Here is a 22,508-nt window from a genome sequence, read left to right as displayed (position 1 = left end):
GATTTGATCCACATAGACAAGAGACAACATTTAGTGACATTTAAGAAACTTTAACAGATAAATAGAAAATGACTGCAGCCTGAATTACTAGAAACTGAATTACTACTTTCCGACTGTAAAATTATTTAAGTTGATTAAGATTTTATGATTTTGGCAAAATAATGAATTAATCAATAGTTTTAATTTGATTTCTATATCTCTATTTCACTCCAGAGTGTAAATTATACACCTCTGGTTCTCACCCAGATGTAATCAGTTTATTGCATATTCAGCATTAAGTATCTAATTTATACATCAGCACAGATAATCAGGGCAGATCATTCCAAGTCGACAAACATGTCAAGTCATGATTCTTGAATCTAGCCAAGGACTGAGTTGGTTAATCTGGTTTAATAGAAGTCCTATAAAACAGCTATTACTTGTAATTTGACAATTATGGACAATCATTGTGGTTAAATAATTCTTAGTAATAAGTACAAAAGTACGCTTTGTCCCACAAGGTGCTTTTTGGTGACTCTGTCAGTTTCCATAGCTACATCAGCTCACCAAGAAAATTTACACCATCTACGATCATTCATACACACACACACACACACACATCTCTCTTGCCTTTTTTCTCCCTTGTCTACAAAACCCACTCAGTCTGAAGAGCACCACTGACCTCAGTGGACAACACTCTCTTTGTCTTTCTCCACCCTCCCCAACTCATTCTCCTTTTTTGACAAGGCTGAGATCACTTACTTCCTCTCTATCCTTCACTTTCTCACTTTCTTTGTTAAGTACGAAGGTCTAAAAGACCACCAGAGGCAAAGAAAGAAAGAAAAGCTTCTCGGGTTTTAGTATGCCTTGCGAGTCACTGACTGGCCAAAGGAAGATCATGACCAGAAACCTGGCACCTATTACCCAACATCAGACAGACAGGCTCCATGAGGTAGTGTTCCCTGTAGTGCTGACCTGGGATCAGCCCCTCCCAGAGTAGCAGTGTGAGGCAGGGCTCTGAGCTGACCCTGCATCCCATTGTTTAGGCCATGCAGAGGCCAGTACCCTGGTATAGAAAGAAGGCTGGGCTGATTTGTATGCAGGCTCCCATGATCTCTGAAGTATGTGATTTAAGGCAATGAGAATGTATGTGTGTGAACTGCGTCTTCATCATGTTCATCATCGTGTTTTTTGTGCTTGCAATTCTGCATGTGGTAATTTTGCATGTTAACAATTCGATTCAATTCCGTATTTAAAGCCTTTCAAATATTTTGCTTACAGGTTCCACAGAATGACTGGAGGGGCTTGCCAGCGCTGGGTGGGGATGACGAGATTCCCTGCAGGCGGATGCGCAGCGGCAGCTACATAAAGGCTATGGCGGAGGACGACAGTGGCGAATCGGACATCAGTCCCAAACACTCCCCAAAAGCACAGACGCGCAGAGCCAGCTACCTGAAAGCCACACAGCCCTCACTTACTGAGATGACCACTCTCAAGTAAGTGCGTGTATGAGACCTATGACTCAAGGAAAATCAGCATACATTGCTTACATCAGCAAGGATGTACAAACAGAAGAGCAGAGCAAGTGCCAGCCAGTCTAGTCAATTTATTCAAATGTCTCTGGGAATGCATTGGCCAACCAGTCGCACATTACCTGACATAAACACCAGCCAATCAGCTGCATTTATGTCGAGTGAAGTTATGTTTTTGTAAGCATTGTTGTTTCATTTTGACAGTCCTGATTATGAAAAAAGGGCTTTTCGTTTCATGAACCTGTGGCTTAAATGAACTTTTTATATTAAGTGTCTTAATATTGTAGTAGCAATTATATAAACTTGTAACTAAAAATGCAATGGAAGTTGAGGTAGTATCTGTTACCAAGGTACCAGTAGATCCTTTAAGTTCTAAAAGTTGTGAGGGAGTACCTCCATGGATCAGACTTTCCAGTACTTTTCTCAGATTCTCAATTGTATTGAGAGCTGGTGAATTTGGAGGCCAGGCCTAAAACACATTGCTGTGTTCTTCAACGCATTCATGAAACATTATTGCAGGGAAGTAGGTTAACATTGGTGACCGTTCTTCAGCTACAAAACCCCATATACAACAAACTGTTAAGGTGGTAGTAACCTAGTGGGTAACACACTTGCTTATGAACCAGAAGACCCAGGTTCAAATCCCACTTACTACCATTGTGTCCCTGAGCAAGACTGTCCCTGTAACTACTGATTGTAAGTAGCTCTGGATAAGGGCATCTGTGTAAACTGTGACAACATTCTATTAGAACCAGCCTGAACTGAACAGTTTTCAGCTACAGTAGTTCTTCGATTGGATCAGACTGCACTCGCCTCATACATAATTCTTGGCCACCCATGATCCTCTCACTGGGTCACTGGATTTCTTTCCTTGGACCATTACTCCAGATGTGATGATAGTCATCACAATTTGGTTCTTGTCAAAATTGCTCAGATCCTTACACTTGCCCATTTTTTATGTGTCCAACACATGAACTGCAAAGACAACATGTCATTTGACATTGGACAAAACCTCTGAAAGATGCCAGTGTACAGGGTGATTAATCTTAGTCACTTCACCCATCATAACGTTTGGCTGAAAGATGTACATTGTAAGGTAAAGAAATATTTGAACAGTTTTACATGCATTACTCGTGTGGCAAGTGGAATTGTCTGTTGAATGTGGATAGGTGGATGTTTCACATAATGCAATGTAATATTTCGGTGTGACTGCAGTTAGCTATGAACACCCTTCATGGCATATGTGAAACACAATTGGAACACAGACAATAGATAATTCAATTGACTGTGCCAGTGAATGGGAAGGCAAGAGAGAGCGATATGGAGGTAGACAAATTGATATTGACATAAAAGGAACATGAGACTAGGAGGAAGAAGATGTTATGACAGAGACTGATTGGCTCATGCAATATAAAGGATTAAATATGGGGCAGCATTCCACAACTGCAGAAAAAATAACCAATTGCAAGCCATGGAGCCAGTGTTGCTAAATTTGGAGTCTGTTCCTGGTCAGTAAGCAGGGGTCTCATTACAATTAGCATTTAACAGACATCCTTATCCGGAGCGACTTACTATCAATAGTTATAAGGACAGTCCCCCTGGTGACACTAACAGTTACATGTCTTGCTCAGGGACTCAATGGGACAGAATAAGTGCTTTGGAAGCACTGGATCCAAGAATACACTGCTCAAAAATAAAGGGAACACAAAAATAAGACATCCTAGATCTGAATGAATGAAATATTCTTATTAAATAATTACAATATCACACAAAAATATCAATGAAAATCAAATTTATCAACCCATGAAGGTCTGGAATTGGAGTCACTACAGTGGAAAAACACTACAGGCTGATCCAACTTGTGAAATGCCACTTGTGTAACCACAACCCCCCCCTGTGGACGTCGGGCCCTCAAACCACCCTCATGGAGTCTGTTTCTGACCATTTAAGCAGACAGATGCACATTTGTGACCTGCTGGAGGTCCTTTTGCGGGGCTCTGGCAGTGCTCTTCCTGTTCCTCCTGGCACAAAGACGAAGGTAGCAGCCCTGCTGCTGGGTTGTTGCCCTCCTACGGCCTCCTCCACATCTCCTGATGTACTGGCCTGTCTCCTGGTAGCGCCTTCATGATCTGGACACCACGCTGATCCAGGATGAGCTGCACTACCTAGTACCAGTGAAAGTACCACCAGCATTCAAAAGTGATCAAAACATCAGCCAGAAAGCATAGGAAGTGAGAAGTGGTCTGTGGTCTCCACCTGCTTATAATTTCCACCGTTGTCTATTCCATTTGCACAACAGCATGTGAAGTTGATTGTCAGTCAGTGTTGCTTCCTAAGTGGACAGTTTGATTTCACAGAAGTGTGGTTGATTTGGAGTTACATTGTGTTGTTTAAGAGTTCCCTTTTTTTCGATCACTGTATTTAATAGTGAAAGATAAATAACAGTGCTTATCTCTTTAATGTTGTAAAAGCAATTTATAAGGTGGTGCCAAACAGAACGTTAAATTTTATTTCTGGACTTTTGCGTGTTGGAGTTTTTTTTAAATCTTAAGGGAGTTGTGTTATTTAAGTTCTTATGTCAGAAGACAGGCTTTTAATGGAATAATGGAATTCCATTTCATGGAATAATCTTTCCACTCAGTGCATAAATTAAATATTTAATAGAACATAAGAATTCCATATATTTCTGTGAGACATTTATGTTTTATCTCTGTGGCCATATGCATGTGAAGTCATGTAAAAACATTTCTTAAGGCCCACGAAAGGGTTTTTAATACATTCTGTAGTGTGTGTGTGTGTGTGTGTGTGTGTGTGTGTGTGTGTGTGTGTGTGTGTGTGTGTGTGTGTGCGTGTGTGTGTGTGTATGTGTGAAAGAGAGAGTATCATATTTTAGCATTCAAAATGTTAGAGCAAGCTGACACACACAGAAAAGGCCACTGACTTGTGAAGTGAAGAACATTGGTTATCTTGTGAAACTGGATTCTGTCAAGTGGTGGATTTATTAGGCAGCAAGTGAACTGTCAGTTTGCAAAGTTGATGGAGGATATTGAAAGCGTCTGCCCTGATTCCACAGAAGGACAAAGTACAGAAGAAACGTTGACAGATCTGATGCATAATGGAAAAAACATGTATGGGCTTATGTCTTCGTCTATTTGGCTTGAAATGACTTTGAAGTGGAAGGAGGTTCCTACTCTTATAAGTATTCAGAGATGTGTTTTTTTAACTTCATCTTTAAAATGCAGCTTCGCTGGCAGAAAATCCACAGCCTGGCCAAAGCAAAAAAAAAAAACCTCCCACTGCCAAATGTGCTTACCAGGATGAGCTGTGGCAAAAAAATACTGCTACCATATTGAAGAATTTGCTGCTGACCTTGGATGTGCTTTTGTTGGTCAAAAGAGCAAGGTCCTTTCACTGGTCCGTCCACCCAGCCATGGAACATCCATGAGCCATGTTACTCCAGAAATCTGAAAATCATCTGCAGAAAAAATCAAGGCAAGGTGGAAGAATGGGTCAAAAAAGAACCCTAATGCAGGTTATAAAAGGACTGTGTCATAAACCACAGTGCAGCACAGCAGAAGAGGCTTGTCTGATGTTGGGAAACAATTTTGCTGGGTACCTGTCTGTTCAGAGTAAACTGGGCTTTCACACATCCCCCTTTGCTGACTGTAGGCCAGATTTATGCTACATAGCAAAGAAATAAATAAAAACATTGTTAAATGTACACCTACTTTGCCTCATTCAGTCAGTGCTGCCAATTACAAGGTGTAATCACACCTTGAAACTAGGGTGCAAGGTCGAATTTGCCCAACCCACTTATAGCCTAACAGGTGCAGCCTGAATGCAAAAAATATGCACAGTGGTGGCTTAGCGGTTAAGGAAGCGGCCCCGTAATCAGAAGGTTGTCGGTTCGAATCCCGATGTGCCAAGGTGCCACTGAGGTGCCACTGAGCAAAAGCAGCGTCCCCACACACTGCTCCCCGGGCGCCTGTCATTGCTGCCCACTGCTCACTCAGGGTTATGGGTTAAATGCAGAGGACAAATTTTACTGTGTGCACCTTGTGCTGTGCTGCTGTGTATCACAATGACAATCACTTCACGTCACTCTGTAATCATCAAATCATTAGCTTTTTTTGGTGAAATGGGAAGGGGGAGAGGAGTAGGGGAACACTGTCCTTCTAGTATTTATTTAGCAACATGGCCATAATAATGAATTTGAAAAAGCTGCTGTGTTAGAATGAATTACCGTTACATAAGTACAGTTTGTCCAAGAAATTTTAGAATGAACCAGTCCAGCGCCATTCCAGTGTCTTGTTAGTAAAGTTGTTTTTGGCAGCCTGATGAAATCTTAGTTTTTGTCTAGTCTTTGCATCAATCTGTCCTTTTAGTCTTTATTAGTCTTAGTCAGGTCCATACTCATTTTACTCCAGTCAAGTTTCAGTGGAAAGGTAAAGGTTCTCAATACCAATCCCTACATCACACCACTGATAAACAGGCTATACTTTTGATGCTTTTAATGCACTTGAAGCAGAAAGATTAAAGAGACATTTAGGTCTAATCATGATGATTCATGGCAACAGCTTCTCCCAATGAGAACAGATGTTTTTTATCACTGCCCTACATTTCAGAACACATTTATACAAACATACAACGAGAACGCGCTATTAGTTTAACATAGTTTTATTATTATTATTATTATTATCATGATTATTATTATTTACAAGGTTGTGAGTTTGAATATCAGCTGGAGGAGGTTACTTGCTCTCCCCATGTTGGTTTTCCGGTTTCCACACCTTTCAAAACCATGCACCTTTTTTGGTGAATTGCCGATTCATAGGCGTGAGTATGTGAGTGAATGGTGTGTGTGTGTGTGTGTGTGTGTGTGTGCGCCATGCTGTGTGCTGGTGCCCCGCCTCTCCTCCCCTCATCCCCATTCCACCCCAGAATGACTAAGGTTGCTTCTCTTGCTGTTTCACTACATTTCTTTTTAAGGCCTGCATTTATAATGAAGACTGACTGGACCTGGAGGCATTGTGTTTGTGTGTGTGTGCATGGGTGTGTGTGTGATATCCATCCACGTGTAACATTAATGCCTCTTCTCTATTAAACGCAAGCAAATATAGAGTGACAGGCCACAGTGTATGTGAGTGCAGGAATATAGGGTGCTGTTGTCATGTACTGCATGGCGGTGTGCTTCTCTTCTTTATGCACAGTTCTACACTAACAGGCCGAATTTGTGAGAAGGTGGTATTTAAGCTTTAGGTTATGATCTCCGAGAATAGATTTCACTGTCATCACTTCATGTATCTTTCATAGTAATCTTTTTTATGGCAGGGTTTCATATGTGTTTTTGGATTAAGTCTAACACACCTTCTTCAACATGATCATCATCTCACCATACAAGAAAGGGTTTTTGAATTCTGAACTATGTCACGACTACGGACTTACGGGGGAAGGAAGTGCAGAGGTCTGACATGTTGAAAAGGGGTTTTATTCATAAACAAACAATAAACTCAAAGAAACAATGGCGCGGTGGCCGAAAACAGTTTAACGTAAATAAAGAACTGAAACTAACCCGTAGGCGTGTGGCGATTGCCAGAACTCAAATCACAAACATACACACGGTTGCCAAATGAAGTTCACGAAAATGCCGGAGACCTAGAAGGGGCGGAAACATCCGGCATTTATGGGGCGTCAGGATTGGAGTCAGGTGTGGAGCCCAGCTGCAGGCAATCCTGACAGTTCAAAAGACAACCAACACAAGTGACTCTGGTAATGCAGCTCATCCAGGATGGCACATCAATGTGAGCTGTGGCAAGAAAATTTGCTGACAGGCCAGTACATCAGGAGACGTGGAGGAGGCCGTAGGAGGGCAACAACCCAGCAGCAGGACCGCAACTTTGCCTTTGTACAAGGAGGAACAGGAGGAGTACTGCCTGCAAAATGACCTCCAGCAGGCCACAAATGTGCACGTGACTGCAAAAGGGTCAGAATTACAGCCCAACATTGTGCAACACGTTTGGCATTTGCCAGAGATCACCAAGATTGGCAAATTCACCACTGGTGCCCTGTGCTCTTCATAGATGAAAGCAGGTTCACACTGAGCACATGTGACAGAGTTTGGAAATAATGTGGAGAATGTTCTGCTGCCTGCAACATCCTCCAGCATGACTGGTTTGTCAGTTTGTCAGTAATGGTGTGGAGTGGCATGTGTTTGGGGCTTCTGCACTGCTCTCCATGTGCTCGCCAGTGGTCGCCTGACTGCCATTAGGTACCGAGATGAGATCCTCAGACCCCTTGTGACACCATATGCTGGTGCGGTTGGCCCTGGGTTCCTCCTAATGCTAGACCTCATGTAGCTGGAGAGTGTCAGCAGTTTCTGCAAGACAAAGGTATTAATGCTATGGATTGGCATTTGATTTCCATGAATAATTTTTGTGTGATTTTGTTGTCAGCCCATTCAACTCTTCAAAGAACAAACAATTTAATACAAATATTTCATTCAATCAGATCTAGGATGTCTTATTTTTGTGCTCCTATTAATTTTTGAGCAGTGCATATGTTCTACCAGTTACTCTCAGGATATGATGAAGAAACTCCTTTTACCAGTTGTAACTGGCTGTCTTTTCCCTCTATAATAATAATTAGTTATTTTTAAATAGTGAAAAATTAAGATGAAATTAACACATGGGTACACATCACCAGATTATTTCTCTCTGTCTTTCTCTCTTTAGGATCAGTTCGGAGCATTCCCCGAAGCTGCAGATCCGCAGTCACAGCTACCTACGTGCGGTGAGTGAGGTGTCAATCAACCGAAGTCTGGATAGTTTAGACCCAGTCGGGCTGCTGGCCTCCCCCAAATTCCGCTCACGCAACGAGAGCTACATGCGAGCCATGAGCACCATCAGTCAGGTTGGTTCTCCGCTCCTCTACTATTAAAAAAAAGACCCATCATCCCCACAAAAGTGCAGCTGGGAGGAAGCAAGTAGGGTTGTGCAATATGATATCAATATTTATATATGTTGAAACATACCACATTATAGTACTGTAAATTGACAACATGAAAAGTACTATTTCTTTTTTATACTCAACAATGAATGGTACTTGGAATTGTTTGTAACAATTTATTTTGACCAATACCAAAAGTCATATATAAGCCCCCAAATCATAAATATATAAAATATAACATGCTTTCAGACCAGGACATGTTTCCATTTGTTAAACACATGCAACATGTGCACATGCAGGTCACCAGATGATATGTAACCCTGGTGGTGATGCCCTGAAATAAACAATAGAGCATGAAAAGAAATGACTTTTTTGTTCCATCATCATGTTGCACAGCCATACAATCAGGTACCTGTTGAAGGGGCTAAAGAACAAGAACAACAACGTGTGTGGGTGTGTTTCTGTATGTCTATTTGTGTCCACGTGTGCAACAAAGGCGCAACTGTAGCCATTGAGTCTATCTACTGCTATATAAAGGGAAGGAAAAGGGAGGTAAATGAGCTTACGAAGGGGAAGTTGTGTGAGGTGGTAATTGGGAATTCCAGTCTTGTCGAACCACATTCCACATGTAATGTGCAAATTCTGTTCAGGAACTTGAAGTAAGAATCTTCCACCTGGCAGCTGGAAATAACATAATACACACATTTCAGATAAATTAATACTTTAACATACCATTACTTTGAGACTGCATAGCTTCAGTTATATCCAGGCAGCAAGCATACTTTTAAATATCATGTTATTTCATACTGATTTCATAGTCACTAACAACTTGATATGCAGCATTTCGCTTTAATATCAGACTTTCATGGTCATCATCACAAAGATATTAAACAAATATTTTGTCAGTTTGTGTGTGTGTGTGTGTGTGTGTGTTTGTGTATGTCTATGTGTTGTGCGAAGGAGAATCTTCATCCAACACTACTAACTCCAATATCAGTAACTCTCATCCATATGCAACAGACATCTTACATCCTGCAGAAAGTACAGGAAACTCCTGTGTGACATCAATGTAACAGAGCCACTAGTACAGGTCTGAGTGTGTGTGTGTGTGTGTGTGTGTGTGTGTGTGTGTGTGTGTGTGTGTGTGTGTCTGTGAGTTTAAATAATGGGAGGCCCGGTCAGCCCACTGCTCTGAACTTGTCCACATGTCCTGTAGATTCTGCAGCCCTGATTCTATTACCACCAGCATTCCTGATCTCCATCCTTCTTTCACCACATCCCATCATTGAGTGCCTGTCTCACACACTTCAAGAATGAAGTCTTTCCTAGTAAAACCTCAGCAGTTTTGACAGACTTGCGAAACTGGGTCTAGGTTGGATGTGGGTAACACACTCGACTGTGAACCAGAAGTTCCAGGTTCAAATCCCACTCACCTCCATTGTGTCCTTGATCAAGTCACTTAACCCTAAGTTGCTCCAGGGGGGGACTGTCCCTGTAACTACTGATTGTAAGTCGCTCTGGATAAGGGCGTCTAATAAATGCTGTAAATGTAAATGTAATGTAAATGCAGTTCTCTGAAACATAGCTTTGTTTTTTTTTTTTACTACGAACAAATCTACAAACCATTCCTTAATTTTGTATATGACTGCATGTTCCTCTCATCAGTACATTCAGTCCTCCAGTTGTGTTGCCCATGATGAAACGTTAGCATGAAATCATCATCCAGTCACAATCCTTCTGTGTCCTGCACCTTGTTTCACAAAACTGCAACCTCCAAGACCCCACCCTTTTGTTACAGAGGGAAATGGTTCATGCAATCAACCGAATGGCCCCATTCCCACCTATTAGTTTCCTTCCCTCTGCACTATAGAAAGCCTGAACTCTGTGTGTGTACTGCCGTGTTCATCTGTTCTCGCTCTACTTAAGGCCCGGATGAACTGTTCATAATAATTTTGTGTAAAGACATTAAATTAGCTCGAATTTAGATTTTTGTGCAATTTTTTTCAATTCCAGGATACTGGATTCCCTGATAAAAATAATCCCGCTCACTGATTGCTATTTGTGAGACTGGTCCTTCATCTGCACAATTGTAGAATATTACAATTTAAATAGTCATCAGAGGTCATTTTCTCATCACAGAATGTTTGGTGGAGCAATGCCCAGCAAACATGTATAAAAATAAAGGGGTATTTGATTAATGTTCTGTAAATGCACTATTGAGATTTACACTTACTTTCACTTTTACAGAACTTTGGAGTTCATTCATTAGCAACCCCGAGCAAGTACACACACCCCCACCTTTATTTTAATAATTTAATTGCAGTAATCAGAAACTGACCTTTGATAAATGCGTGATCAGTTTTGTGTAGCTTAAGTTGTGGATCTATTAATATATATCTACATTTTGACATGACTGTGTTTGTAATGATAAGTGAGTGAAAAAATATTTGTATTGCATGTTTAAGTGCAGATGTCCTGAGAAGTGGTGGCTTCACCTGCTGGTGTGGATCTTTCATTCTGTGAACATTTGCTGGTTTGCAATAGATATTTGGGAATACAGTGCTCAGATTTCAGCATAGCACTACATGCGCCAGCTGAAAGCAAAATTGCTCTGTAACCTAATGTGACCTTCCTCAGGCAAAATGCATATGCTACCTCCACATCCCAGCATTTGAAGGCCTAAATCAGTCATAACTCCGGTCTTGTCTATCCTCCCTGGACCTTTCCTGCTACTCGCTGCTGCCCCCTGCAGGTGAGTGAAGTGGAGGTGAACGGCCAGCTAGAGGCCGTGTGCGAGAGTGTCTTCAGCGAGCTGGAATCGCAGGCGGTGGACGCGCTGGACCTTCCACTGCCTGGCTGTTTCCGCATCCGCAGCCACAGCTACGTGCGAGCCATCGAGAAGGGCTGTTCGCAGGAAGAGGACGAGCGGTCGGCCGTGAGGGCCATCTCACCGCCCCGCACCACCACTGTCCGCACCATCCAGAGCAGCACAGGTACCAAGCACAATAATATGCAGCCCACTCATTTCAAACATCTCAAATCATAATAAAGATACCAAATAATATAACGCACTGTCCAATAAAATATAAAACCATTCTTTGCACAACATATTTACGTTGAAACTAGAAATAAAATGATGCAACAAGCCATCCGGGGTAACAGTATAAATGATCTGAACCCCTGTTTCCCATGCATTTGTTCCACGAAGTTTGTGAAAAGTATGTCAAGAGTAGTTGCAAATTCTAGGGGCACAAATTTTTTAAGCCTTTGAATGACTTTGGAGCTGAGCTAAGCATGGGGCTTCAGTAATGTGGCATCCACGGGATTGACTTAAAATAAAATATGAATGATCAGATTTATAGTTATCTGTATCTTGAAGATGAGAAACTATGCCCTTTTTGTTGATGTGTAATAATTTGGTGTTTTATAAAAAGATTTTAAAATGAGAGAAGCTCAGTCATCTGTCATGCTTGCTGCTTGCTCGTTCTGGATGTGCAAACATAGTTGAGGATTCTGTTTCTTTCTTGTTTTGTCTTTTTATTTATGTAAATCTTGAGGATGCCTTACCTTACCTTGCCCTAGGTCTTTATTGGGAAAATTCAAGAGGTTTTGTGGGATTAAGCAGCAATAAAGATATTAAAATTAAAGTGCAATCAATTTCCTAATTTCCTTAGGAATCTGTGTTTTATTTTGATTTGATGGTGTTCGTGGTAAAAGTCAAGCTGCAGTCTAATTTATTGCAGCCTAGTGAAATCCTCTTCGTTACCTTCCATCAGATATTCCGTGCTGTTCTTTTTCCTCTATATTGTGAGCTGAAGCCCTTTAACATACATTCACGCCTACCGTTTACATAATAGCAGGTTAGGTAGAAAATGTGAGCCTTAATGTACTCTAGCACCATCAATCTTTGCTACTAACAGCGCTCAACCGCTGCAACCAATCTTTGTGTCTGCAGTGTCTGCAGTTGAATTACATGAGTAGTGATTGAGTTAGAAATGACTTGTTCAGGGATTCTGTTCTTTAGCTATTTAGCTATTTTAGCTATTTTCCCGTTGAATTAAGCAGTGAAATGAACATTAAGATACAGTACAGGCCAAACGTTTAAACACACCTTCTCATTCAATGTATTTTCTTTATTTTCATGACCATTTACATTGGTAGATTCTCACTGAAGGCATCAAAACTATGAATGAACACATGTGGAGTTATGGGTGATGCGTTAAATCACCGTCTGCTGTGTTTGCTGTGTGTGCATTCATTTTAGTAACCTTAAACATTTTTATCATGTCAGTTTCATGTTTTTTTTTTCTTCATGGCCTACACATTCTCATGAGTCACGGTATAATAGCTGAGAGCAGATTGATAATTATTATTGCTATAATAATACTATAATACCAGCAGTAAGATCAGGCCAATTAAATGCATTTAACATATTGTTGTAACAATAGTGGGATCTGCTTGGTTCTAGTTGAAGGCTCTACTTGTGATTCTGTGTAATGTTTTTTTTGACCATTTACGCTCCACATTCACAGTGTCTGTGGGAAGGGGGTGGTAGGTATTGACAGTGGCCGCTGCTGCTGAACATTTCACAACGTATTTACATTTATTTCATTTATCAAAGCCTCGGTTGCTCGTCGGTGAAACAAAAAACAGGGCTGCACAGTGCATTTTCCACATTGTCAGTTGGCTGAGGGATTTACTAAGCAAACATTTTGCAATATATCAAATGTGAGAGTGCAGATTGTGCAAGATATGTGCAATTTTTTAAATAGCTTTAGCTTCCATTCCCTCTCTTGCCCAGTCCCTGTCATCTGCATTTCTATAGATGTCCGATAATAGGAGAGACAAACACGGCCTCTGTGGTGATGGCCAGTCAGACTGTGACCGACTCTGCTATAGCTGTCACATGAAAGGGACAGTACAGCCATCGCAGCATCTTCCTTACCAGCTCAAGCCATGGTCCTCTTGCCCTGTCATTGGTTCAGCGAATGCTCTCACAGTCTTCACCAACTATTATGGAACAATTACCAAGTACCAAACCTTACTGATCTGAACACTCACTGATGAATTCAGGACAAACTTATTGCTGGCATAAGGGACAGTGGTGGCCTAGCGGTTAAGGAAGCGGCCCCGTAATCAGAAGGTTGCCGTTTCGAATCCCGATCTGCCAAGATGCCACTGAGGTGCCACTGAGCAAAGCACCGTCCCCACGCACTGCTCCCACTGTCATGGCTGCCCACTGCTCACTCAGGGTGATGGGTTAAATGTAGAGGACAAATTTCACTGTGTGCACCGTGTGTTGTGCTGCTGTGTATCACATGTGACAATCACTTCACTTTTTTCTCTTCACTCAACTACAACTAATTTGACTGCATGATCATGTGACATAATTTTTTTTTTACTTCTACTAAGTAAACAATTATGCAACTGTGATGCATAATTGTATTGTTTTTTATTGGATTGTGATTTGAAAAATCTGTTTGAAAAATAATGCTGTTTGTGATTATATTTCAGAACTTTACATTATTTCCCATTTTACCCACTCCACTTATACCATTCTTGTTTTACATCAGTTCTCAACCAATGTGGTGATTGTTCATGGTGATTGAAATTCAACAAGAGATTGCTCAGATTCTGAATGGACATGTCTTAGAGAGTAAATATTGACTCATGATGCTTGTAATTTAGCTCCTGGGCCTGTAAACTCTACTGTAACACCCCTGGTTTGAGGTTTCTGGACTGCAGTTTGAGCATTTAACTCTGGTCTCAGTTATAATATATGATGCTGTCATGGCCTGACTCCAGAGGGGTGCCCCAGCTCCAAGATCCAGACTGGAGTTCTGTGTGTCGATCCCAAGATTCCAGATTGTTAGCACTTAGTTCTTGACCCGTTCTTGTCGGGTCGTTGATTGTCTACCTGTCCTTATATGTCATGTTGTGTTTTGTATTAAATACCCTGCATTGGAATGCAGCTATTAAAAAAGCATTATTAACATATTGATGCAAGTAAAGAAATAGTATAATATATTGCAGTGTATCCAACTTCATGTTCCTTATTCTAACTTTCTCTCCTCCTCCTCTTATCTGTCTGTGTTTTTTTCTACTTCCCCTTGCTCTGCATATGATGCTCAAAAATAGAGTATTCCTCAGATATTCTTTCATTTTCTCACTGTTCTGACGGCCACACACATGTTAAGCATGCTTCTGTATGAAGTGCGTGTGTGTGTCAGCTGGTGTGTGGTGAGGGGGACAGTTTGCTGTTGTACTGAATGTTTGATGACTGTGGTGGGCTGGTAGGTGTGTGTGTGTGTCACATGATTCCATCCATGTGACCGGGAGCTACACGGAGAGGAGGTAACGTGACTCCTACAAATTGGCAAGATGGCCACTGCCAGCCTCTCAGTCATTGATTGGCAGCCGTCAACTCAACTCGGCTCCTTCTTCCCCTCCAACCAGTAAGACTTATTCTGATCAAACTTACCTGCCTCCTTGCGTTCAGCCGCACTGGGGTTTCTCATTTCTTCCAACACGAGCTCACATTCTGGTCCCGCGCCGGGACCGTGACAGTGTGATGGAGTAGTTCAGTTTTTAAACTTTCTCCTCTGTCCTTGAAACAACTTGAGACTCTAGCACGCGCTATTGTCTTCTTTCGATGTTATTTTATGTTTGTGAAGGACTCCCAGAGTAAGAATTTCATTGTCCTATGTGACACTTGCAGAAACGACGACCACAGCTGGACTAATGCTAGCTTTTTCACTGGACTATGGATTTATATTGGATATTAGGTTTGGCATTTTTTGGCCTTCTCATAGAGCGATCATGTGGGAAGACATTTTCACAAGAGTAAGCAGAAACAGAGGCAACTAGAGAACATACACTCAGAAAATCATGCATGCAGGTCATAGAGAAACTCGTTCATACAGATTTTTTACATTTTTTTAAATAATATTTTATCATTCCACATGCATCTCATTAGCACCAGTCTGCCTACAATGGAGAGAATTCCAACAAGATTTTGAATAGTGAAATCTGGGGCAGGAGACATCATGGGGAGACTGACTGAGAGAGAGAGAGAGAGAGAGTTGTACTGCTGGCACAGTGATTAGCAGGAATGCAGGGCATGTTTGGAAGGACCCACCTTCAATTTCTGGCCTGGCCACGTTGCAGAGGGTCACAGAAACAGACCTTAACACGCTGTGATTGGGCGTGTGTCTGTCTGCAGTTGTTTGCTCTCTCCGGTCCTTAAATAAACACTGAGCCCTGCTGAAAGGATGGACAGAGCCTATTACTGTTTGTGTTCATTTGCATATAAACAGTGTTCAGAGAATTGCTGGGTTTATAATTTGGATTTGAACCACTGTGTGCAGACTTTTCAAAAACCATTGCATCAAATCATTGCACAAACAGGAAATGGGTAGAATTTTAGCATTAATGAACCCTAACCAGGGGGACTTAACCCTAACCAGGGAGACTGTCCCTATAACTACTGATTGTAAGTTGCTCTGGATAACGGTGTCTGATAAATGCTGTAAATGTAAATGTATCATCCTGATCAATTAACAGTCAGTAGTGACAGGGACAGTCCCCCTAGAGAGTCTTACTCAGGGACACAATGGTAGTAAGTGGGGTTTGAACCTGTGTCTTCTAGTTCATAGACAAATGTGTCTGCCACCCATATACTGATGCAGTCTGACTGTCCACCTTTTAGTTTGCCTGATTTTCCTAGATAACCATCATCTTTCAGATAAAGCTGCTCTCACTTGTGTTTTGTTAGTGCCCCCTGCTGGAACTATGCTGTACTGCACATATCCTGCTCATGATTTCTTATCTGGCTAGAGCTACTGATTTCTAATTAAGGCCTCGAAGGTAGTACAGTGGCTTTCATCTAATGCCGACAAGGAAATGGTTGTGCCCACAGTTTAAATAGTTCAGGCTCTTTTTAATCCTGTGATATTTGTGCAGTGGAATTATGGCATTAATTACGACTTCTCTGTAAATGCCCTTGGAAATACAATGTTGCAATAGCTGCTCTCATCAAATAGTGACTTTTTAAATATGTGTTGACAGATTAATTTTATATACACACACACACACACACACACACACACACACACACACACACATATGTGCAGATGTTGCAGGGGAAATTACCACCACCATCATCACAAAATATGAACCAGCTTGGCATTGGTCAATACTGCAACTTTCATGATCCCGTAATGGGAGTAAAGCTCAATTTTTAATTATTTGAATCAAAAACAAATGGACTTTAAAGGATGTTTAGATGTTAAATATCAGAGAGGGGGAGTCAGAGAGGCAGAGAGAGGGAGGGAGAGAAAGAAAGAAAGAGGGGAGGCGGGAGGAGAGGGCTGGAAAAAAAGAGAGGTAGCGAAGTAGGGAGAGAGATAGAGGGAGAGAAAGTGAGAGGGGGAGGGGGAGCGAGGGGGAGAGAGAGAGATGTCCGCGGTGGCTACAGCCAGTAAACCAACAAAAGCTCTTTCATTGCCTCCTTTCCCGCGTGTCCCCAGGATTCGTTTACCGTAAATTACGCGGTATGTGCGACATCTGGATCCGACAGCTCTGTGAGTAGAAGGCCCGTATGGACGTGTGTTATTTGGGGGTGTTGTGTGTGTGTGTGTGTATGTGTGAGATTGTGCTTACTCATGCATGCAACCATGGCCACAATACACCATCAAATTTCTGAATGTGGTTTACTTAACGAGTAGAAGTAATGAGTAATGAGATTTTCGCTTTTTGGGATAAATGTTTGTATGTTTAATGTTTGTATATATTTAAAAGATAAGTGGTGGGATGTAGGTTCACTCTGTTTCCTGTCTAAATAAGTGCTATTTACTAAATAATATAGATGTACAAATACTTAAAACATGAAAATATTCAGTACATCGTTGTGTTTTAATTTGTACTTGTAGTCACTTTTATTGTGTTTATAGTGTCATGCGGGACATACAGAATTAAAGGTGTGAGTGTGCAAGGGTGTGTGTGTGTGTGTGTGATACAGAGAAAGCAATGAGGCCATTTTTACGGCTTGTGCCTGATGAAGGGGAACAGGTGCCATTCACCTTTCACTCTGCCAGTATGAAACTTCACAGGCATGTGTGTGTGTGTGTGAGTGTATGTGTGTATATATATATATATATATATATATGTGTGTGTGTGTGTGTGTGTGTGTGTGTGTGTGTGTCTGTGATTCCAGATTTAAATATACCCCAACATAGCTGATAGCAGAATTGAGTTTATGTGATCCGCGGGCTCCGGCAGAAATGGGGTCAGTAGAATCACTGGCGTATGGGATATGGTTACTGTACCCCACCCTATCATGAGTCATTCGGGCCTCTCATCTCCAGAACTCCAGCTATGCGGCCGCCTCCCTCGGCATGTTTTCAGATGGATTCCATATCACGCTCTATAAATAAGCACAGAATCACCAGCCCAGTCAGTAGTGCCTGAATTTAAAGGAATATAGCGAACGGAGAGTAGCCCCAGTCAGATCTGTGTGTATGTGTGTGTGTGTGTGTGTGTGTGTGTGTGTTTACAAGCAAGAGGGATCCGCCCACAACTCTGACTGTTTCTCTCTAAACTAATTAAGTTGAATGGGCCCTGACTTCCTGTAGAAGAGATGATGTAATTTTTATGTTATGTTGAGTGTGTGTGTGTGTGTGTGTGTGTGTGTGTATGTGTGCTGTCCGTCCATCTGTCTCTCTGCCTATTGGAATACACATATAAGGTGCTAAAACAAAACATTTTTAATGTTTTAAAACCAAGGGATGGTTTATTAGTGTGTATAATATTCAAAGCTGGTAGAGCACCATGGAGACAGTGCATTTCTCATAGTGAATATGACATCATAATGATCCAGTGCCGTTCTGTCCTTGAGGCTGTTGGAGCAAAGGCGGAGATGATGTCAGTAACAGTTGCCGCTGGCCAGCGCCGCATATGAGAGGAATTTATTTGCCCTCTTTATCCAGGCTATAAAGACAGCATCCCTTGAAGGCAGCTTGAGCAAAAACCTGAGATTCTTCCAGCATGGCATGACTTCCAGTTAAGCCCACATTAAAATCAAGTTATATCATGTACCTTACTATTACCTACAGCTAATTAAAAATGATTGACAATACAGAAATGAACAACTTTTGACAATTTTTGTCATTTATGAATGTGAAGATTCTCAGTCATCCACGTAAATTTGTCTGAAAGTTGAGTCATGGAAACTGGACTTTCTTTCTTTAATGTAGAGACGTTTCATTCTGCATCCACAGAACTTTGTCAATCTTAGATACAATCAAGTATCTAAATTGTCGTTTATTTCCATTTCCATTTCATTTATCGCCCTTATCCAGAGCGACTTACAATCAGTAGTTACAAGGACAGTCCCCCCCTGGAGCAACTTAGGGTTAAGTGTCTTGCTCAGGGACACAATGGGTCGTCTGGTTAATAGGCGAGTGTGTTATCCACTAGGCTACTACCACCCGTTTATACTGTCAATAATAGTTTAGGGCTGAAGGGTTCAAGGTTTAATTTTTTTAATTAAATCTTTTTTTTTCTAGTACTCTCTGTATGAATGTTTATTATTTCTATTAGCAAGTGAAGTAGTCAAATAAGTGTCTACCTGCAGGATGTGTTCACTGTATTTAATATAAATTACCATTTGACCACCTACCCATTGTCTTAATACAGGCACAAACCTTTTGACCTCTTTTACTTTACATTTTAGCAAAGTAAAAAAAAATGACATTACCAGTTGACACAAGATGGCGCTGTGCCCCCCTTTCTTTCTCTGCCTTACGTACTATGTTATATTTACAGCATTTATCAGACACCCTTATCATGAGTGACTTGCAATCAGTAGTTACAGGGACAGTCCCCCTGGAGGCACTCAGGGTTAAGTATCTTACTCAGGAAAACAATGGTAGTAAGAGGGGTTTGAACCCAAGACTTCATGGTCGTCTGGTCCATAGGTGAGTTTTGTACCCACTAGGCTACTACCACCAGTGGTGGATGGTAACGAAGGAAATGTAATTCGTTACTGTAAATTGTTTTTGATGTGTTTGAACTCTACTAAAGTATTTACATTTATAGTTTGTGTACTTTATCCACCACTGACTACCACCTTATTACACCTTAGCACCAAGCTTTCCTGGAAACACAAATCATCTGCACACACACACATTTATATTCATTAAAACGGGCATGTGTTTGCATGGCACACCCCGGTTCCTGTCAGACATACCCTCTTGTAGCATCAAACGTGTGTGTGTTGGCTACAGTTACAGTAAATCACTCTGAAAGCCAACACTCTGCACTCTGTGATTTACTTGATCTCTGGCTTCCTCTGTGTGTGTGTGAGAGAGAGAGAGTGTGTGTGTGTGTGTGGGTGTGTGAGTCACGTCTGAGAATGTGAGCCAGTTTGGACATGTACAGTCTGCCCTGTTCATATCTTACTGTCTATACATTTATCTGCTGCATCACTGTGTGTGTTACCGCCCACCATGTCAAGGCTTTAATAAAGCAAGAGATTCACTGCTCGTTATTAACCCCTGCGACATTTACGACATTGCGCTTTATTACTCAGCGGAACTTAAAGCTAATGTTGGCATACTCTCTGCCCTCCACAGCACCATGACCCAGACGTTGTAAAGGATGCATCACAAACTTCAAACAGTTTAGGGTCACTGTTCCTGGAGTTCTGAGCCGTCGTAAACATTTACTGACGGGAGAGTCAGCAAATGTTGTGGCAGTGACAGCATTGTTCTGAGTACTCAGCCGTTCCTGCACATGTACATGCATGTGTGATGCACCTCTGAACTGGTTCTTCACTCCATTTCAGTCACCAAGACCTTCATCCGGCTCACCAGCTATTGATTTCATGTCTACTACAGACGTGTCAGTTAAGAACTATGAGTTGAGTTCATGGACGATAGATAGAACGATTGAGAGAACAATATGAAATTTGAGTCATGGGCGGTGCCTCTTCACCAGAATGACGTTTGATGTGACAAACACTTACCAGCAGGTGTATGTTGAGTTGTAAAGAGACTGCTGACGTATCGTCTGTATATGGGGTAACTTTATCTGTCTCCAGACCACTCACCGGGTTTCCAGAACTGTAGCAGTCCAACACATGTTATTATAACAGGCATAATAAATCTGGGACAAATAAAGTTCTTTGAACTGAATTGAATTGATCTGAATTTAATTATATTTATGTCCGTATTGCTGAATTATTTATAATTCTATTGCAAATGAACTAAACAGTTGTATTGTATTGTCTTCAGTGATTCAGGGCATTCAAAGGTCTGAAACTACAAATCCAGATCAGAATTTTTACTCTGCATTGTCAGAGGCATTGTATTGTAAAGAAGAAGCCAATACCCAGCCCAACAGTAGGTTAAGAACTTAACATGAAGAACTTAAAGTTATATCTGTAGCCCTGTGCAGAGCAGTGTGTAAAGCAAATGCAGTTCCAGGCGTGGATTTAATTTACATTACGTACACGCATGCTAATGCGGTTCTGCCTGTCTCCACAAGGGGGCGATGAATGTTTCAGTTTCGGTCCTGAATAAGCAGGCTGCTGTTCCTTTGTGTTCGCAGTCAATGTTCTGTGGATGGATCGTATCGAGAACCCGTGCTTCCTGCCTACTGCGTGCAGTCATTTGGCTTGTTGGTTAATTAGTATCTGTCAACATGGCACACACTCAGACAGGCCAGATCATGACCCTAGGAGAGTTCTTTTTTTTTGTCATGACTGTAATTGTCCCTCTTTGTGTGCCGTTGGATACCTGGCCCGCAGGCAGGAAGCGAGATGCATTTACCCAGACCATTACATCACATGGTGCAGGAAGCTTGCATGGAAAATGATATATCCTCTCTTTCCAACACACACACTCGCACACACAAAGTCTCTTTCTCTCTTCCTCTTCTACCCCAGTATAATTCTCCGGTCAACATTTTTTCTTTCAGACTCTCGTTTGTCTCCTGACATTGTGTCTCCTGCTCTTTGATGGGGTCCGCTGGATGTCAGGCTAAATGACAGGAGAATGGAGGGAGGAGGCAGGAGAGAGGGAGAGAGAGGTTTAAGTTTCTGCTGGGTGGGTGGAGACTGTTGTAATTACAGATGGTTCCTGGGCTACCAGGAAAAAACCTGTGATTGTGTGTGTGTGTGTGTGTGTGTGTGTGTGTGTGTGTGTTTATAGCCTGTTGGAATCTGTGAAACACAATAACTCTCTCACATTCCTGCTCCCTGCTGGAGTCATCGTTTGTCTCTGGCATTCCTACCCATTCAGCCTCTCGGCTTCTGGCTGTGTGCATGTGTTTGAATGTGAGTGTGTGTGTGTGTGTGTGTGTGTGTGTGTGAGGGAGGGAGAAAGATATAGAAAGTCTGAGAAGGATTCAGCTCTCCTCCCCTGATGTGACCAGTGGAGTGCAAAGGCACTCACACAGACATTCTTACACACGCACACAACCTCTCCCTTCCCCCCAACAGGATACTAGAGGTCTGAGGTCAAACCTGTGGACCAGAGAGAGCAAGAGAGAGAGAGAGAGAGAGAGAGAGAGAGAGAGAGATCACTCTCATTCATACATCCCTGGGAAAGGAACTGGATTGCAGACTTCAGATCCCTTGACAGGGACGTTATGTGTTATAAAACCCATCAACTCAGCATCAATGTTTGTACATAATCAGATGCATTATTCATGCCTTTAGAAGACAGGTTTGATTAAATATTTTGTAGAGTGTTCCAAACTGAGAGGTTGCAGGACGAGTTAAAACACACCGCTCTGCCACTATTATTATTACAACCACACTAAAGTGGCTGATATTGGAGTTCAGCAATAGTTTACGAAGTAATATACGAATATAATACAAATGAAATAAATTACAGAAAATTGTCTAGTTGTGTTGTTTAAAATGCTTTTAAGCACATTTGCTTTGTATGTTTGTAAGTGTGTGTTTGCTTTAGTAAGGTGTCAGGGAAGACGTATGATGAACTCTTGACCGCTCTCTGCCCCGCGTGAGTGCCACCCCCCTCCATCCAG

General features: G+C 41.7%; 1 protein-coding gene across 6 annotated transcripts in view; it reads left to right on the top strand.

The window, feature by feature from the left end:
• Window positions 1-22,508, top strand: part of dlgap1b (discs, large (Drosophila) homolog-associated protein 1b) — a 112,680-nt gene that overhangs the window by 73,519 nt on the left and 16,653 nt on the right. For 5 of the 6 annotated variants that reach the window (XM_028963801.1, XM_028963785.1, XM_028963828.1 and 2 more), the window contains 3 exons: window positions 1,261-1,475; window positions 8,243-8,420; window positions 11,209-11,449. In XM_028963801.1, the coding sequence (XP_028819634.1) occupies window positions 1,261-1,475; window positions 8,243-8,420; window positions 11,209-11,449 (634 nt within the window). The remainder of the gene's footprint in view (window positions 1-1,260; window positions 1,476-8,242; window positions 8,421-11,208; window positions 11,450-22,508) is intronic. The other variant, XM_028963810.1, reaches the window with a different exon arrangement.

This window comes from Denticeps clupeoides, chromosome 2 (genome assembly GCF_900700375.1).
Source record: "Denticeps clupeoides chromosome 2, fDenClu1.1, whole genome shotgun sequence".
In the NCBI taxonomy this organism is placed as follows: domain Eukaryota; kingdom Metazoa; phylum Chordata; class Actinopteri; order Clupeiformes; family Denticipitidae; genus Denticeps; species Denticeps clupeoides.
Note: the sequence above shows the minus strand (reverse complement) of the source record. Positions and strands in the feature narration are given on the sequence as shown.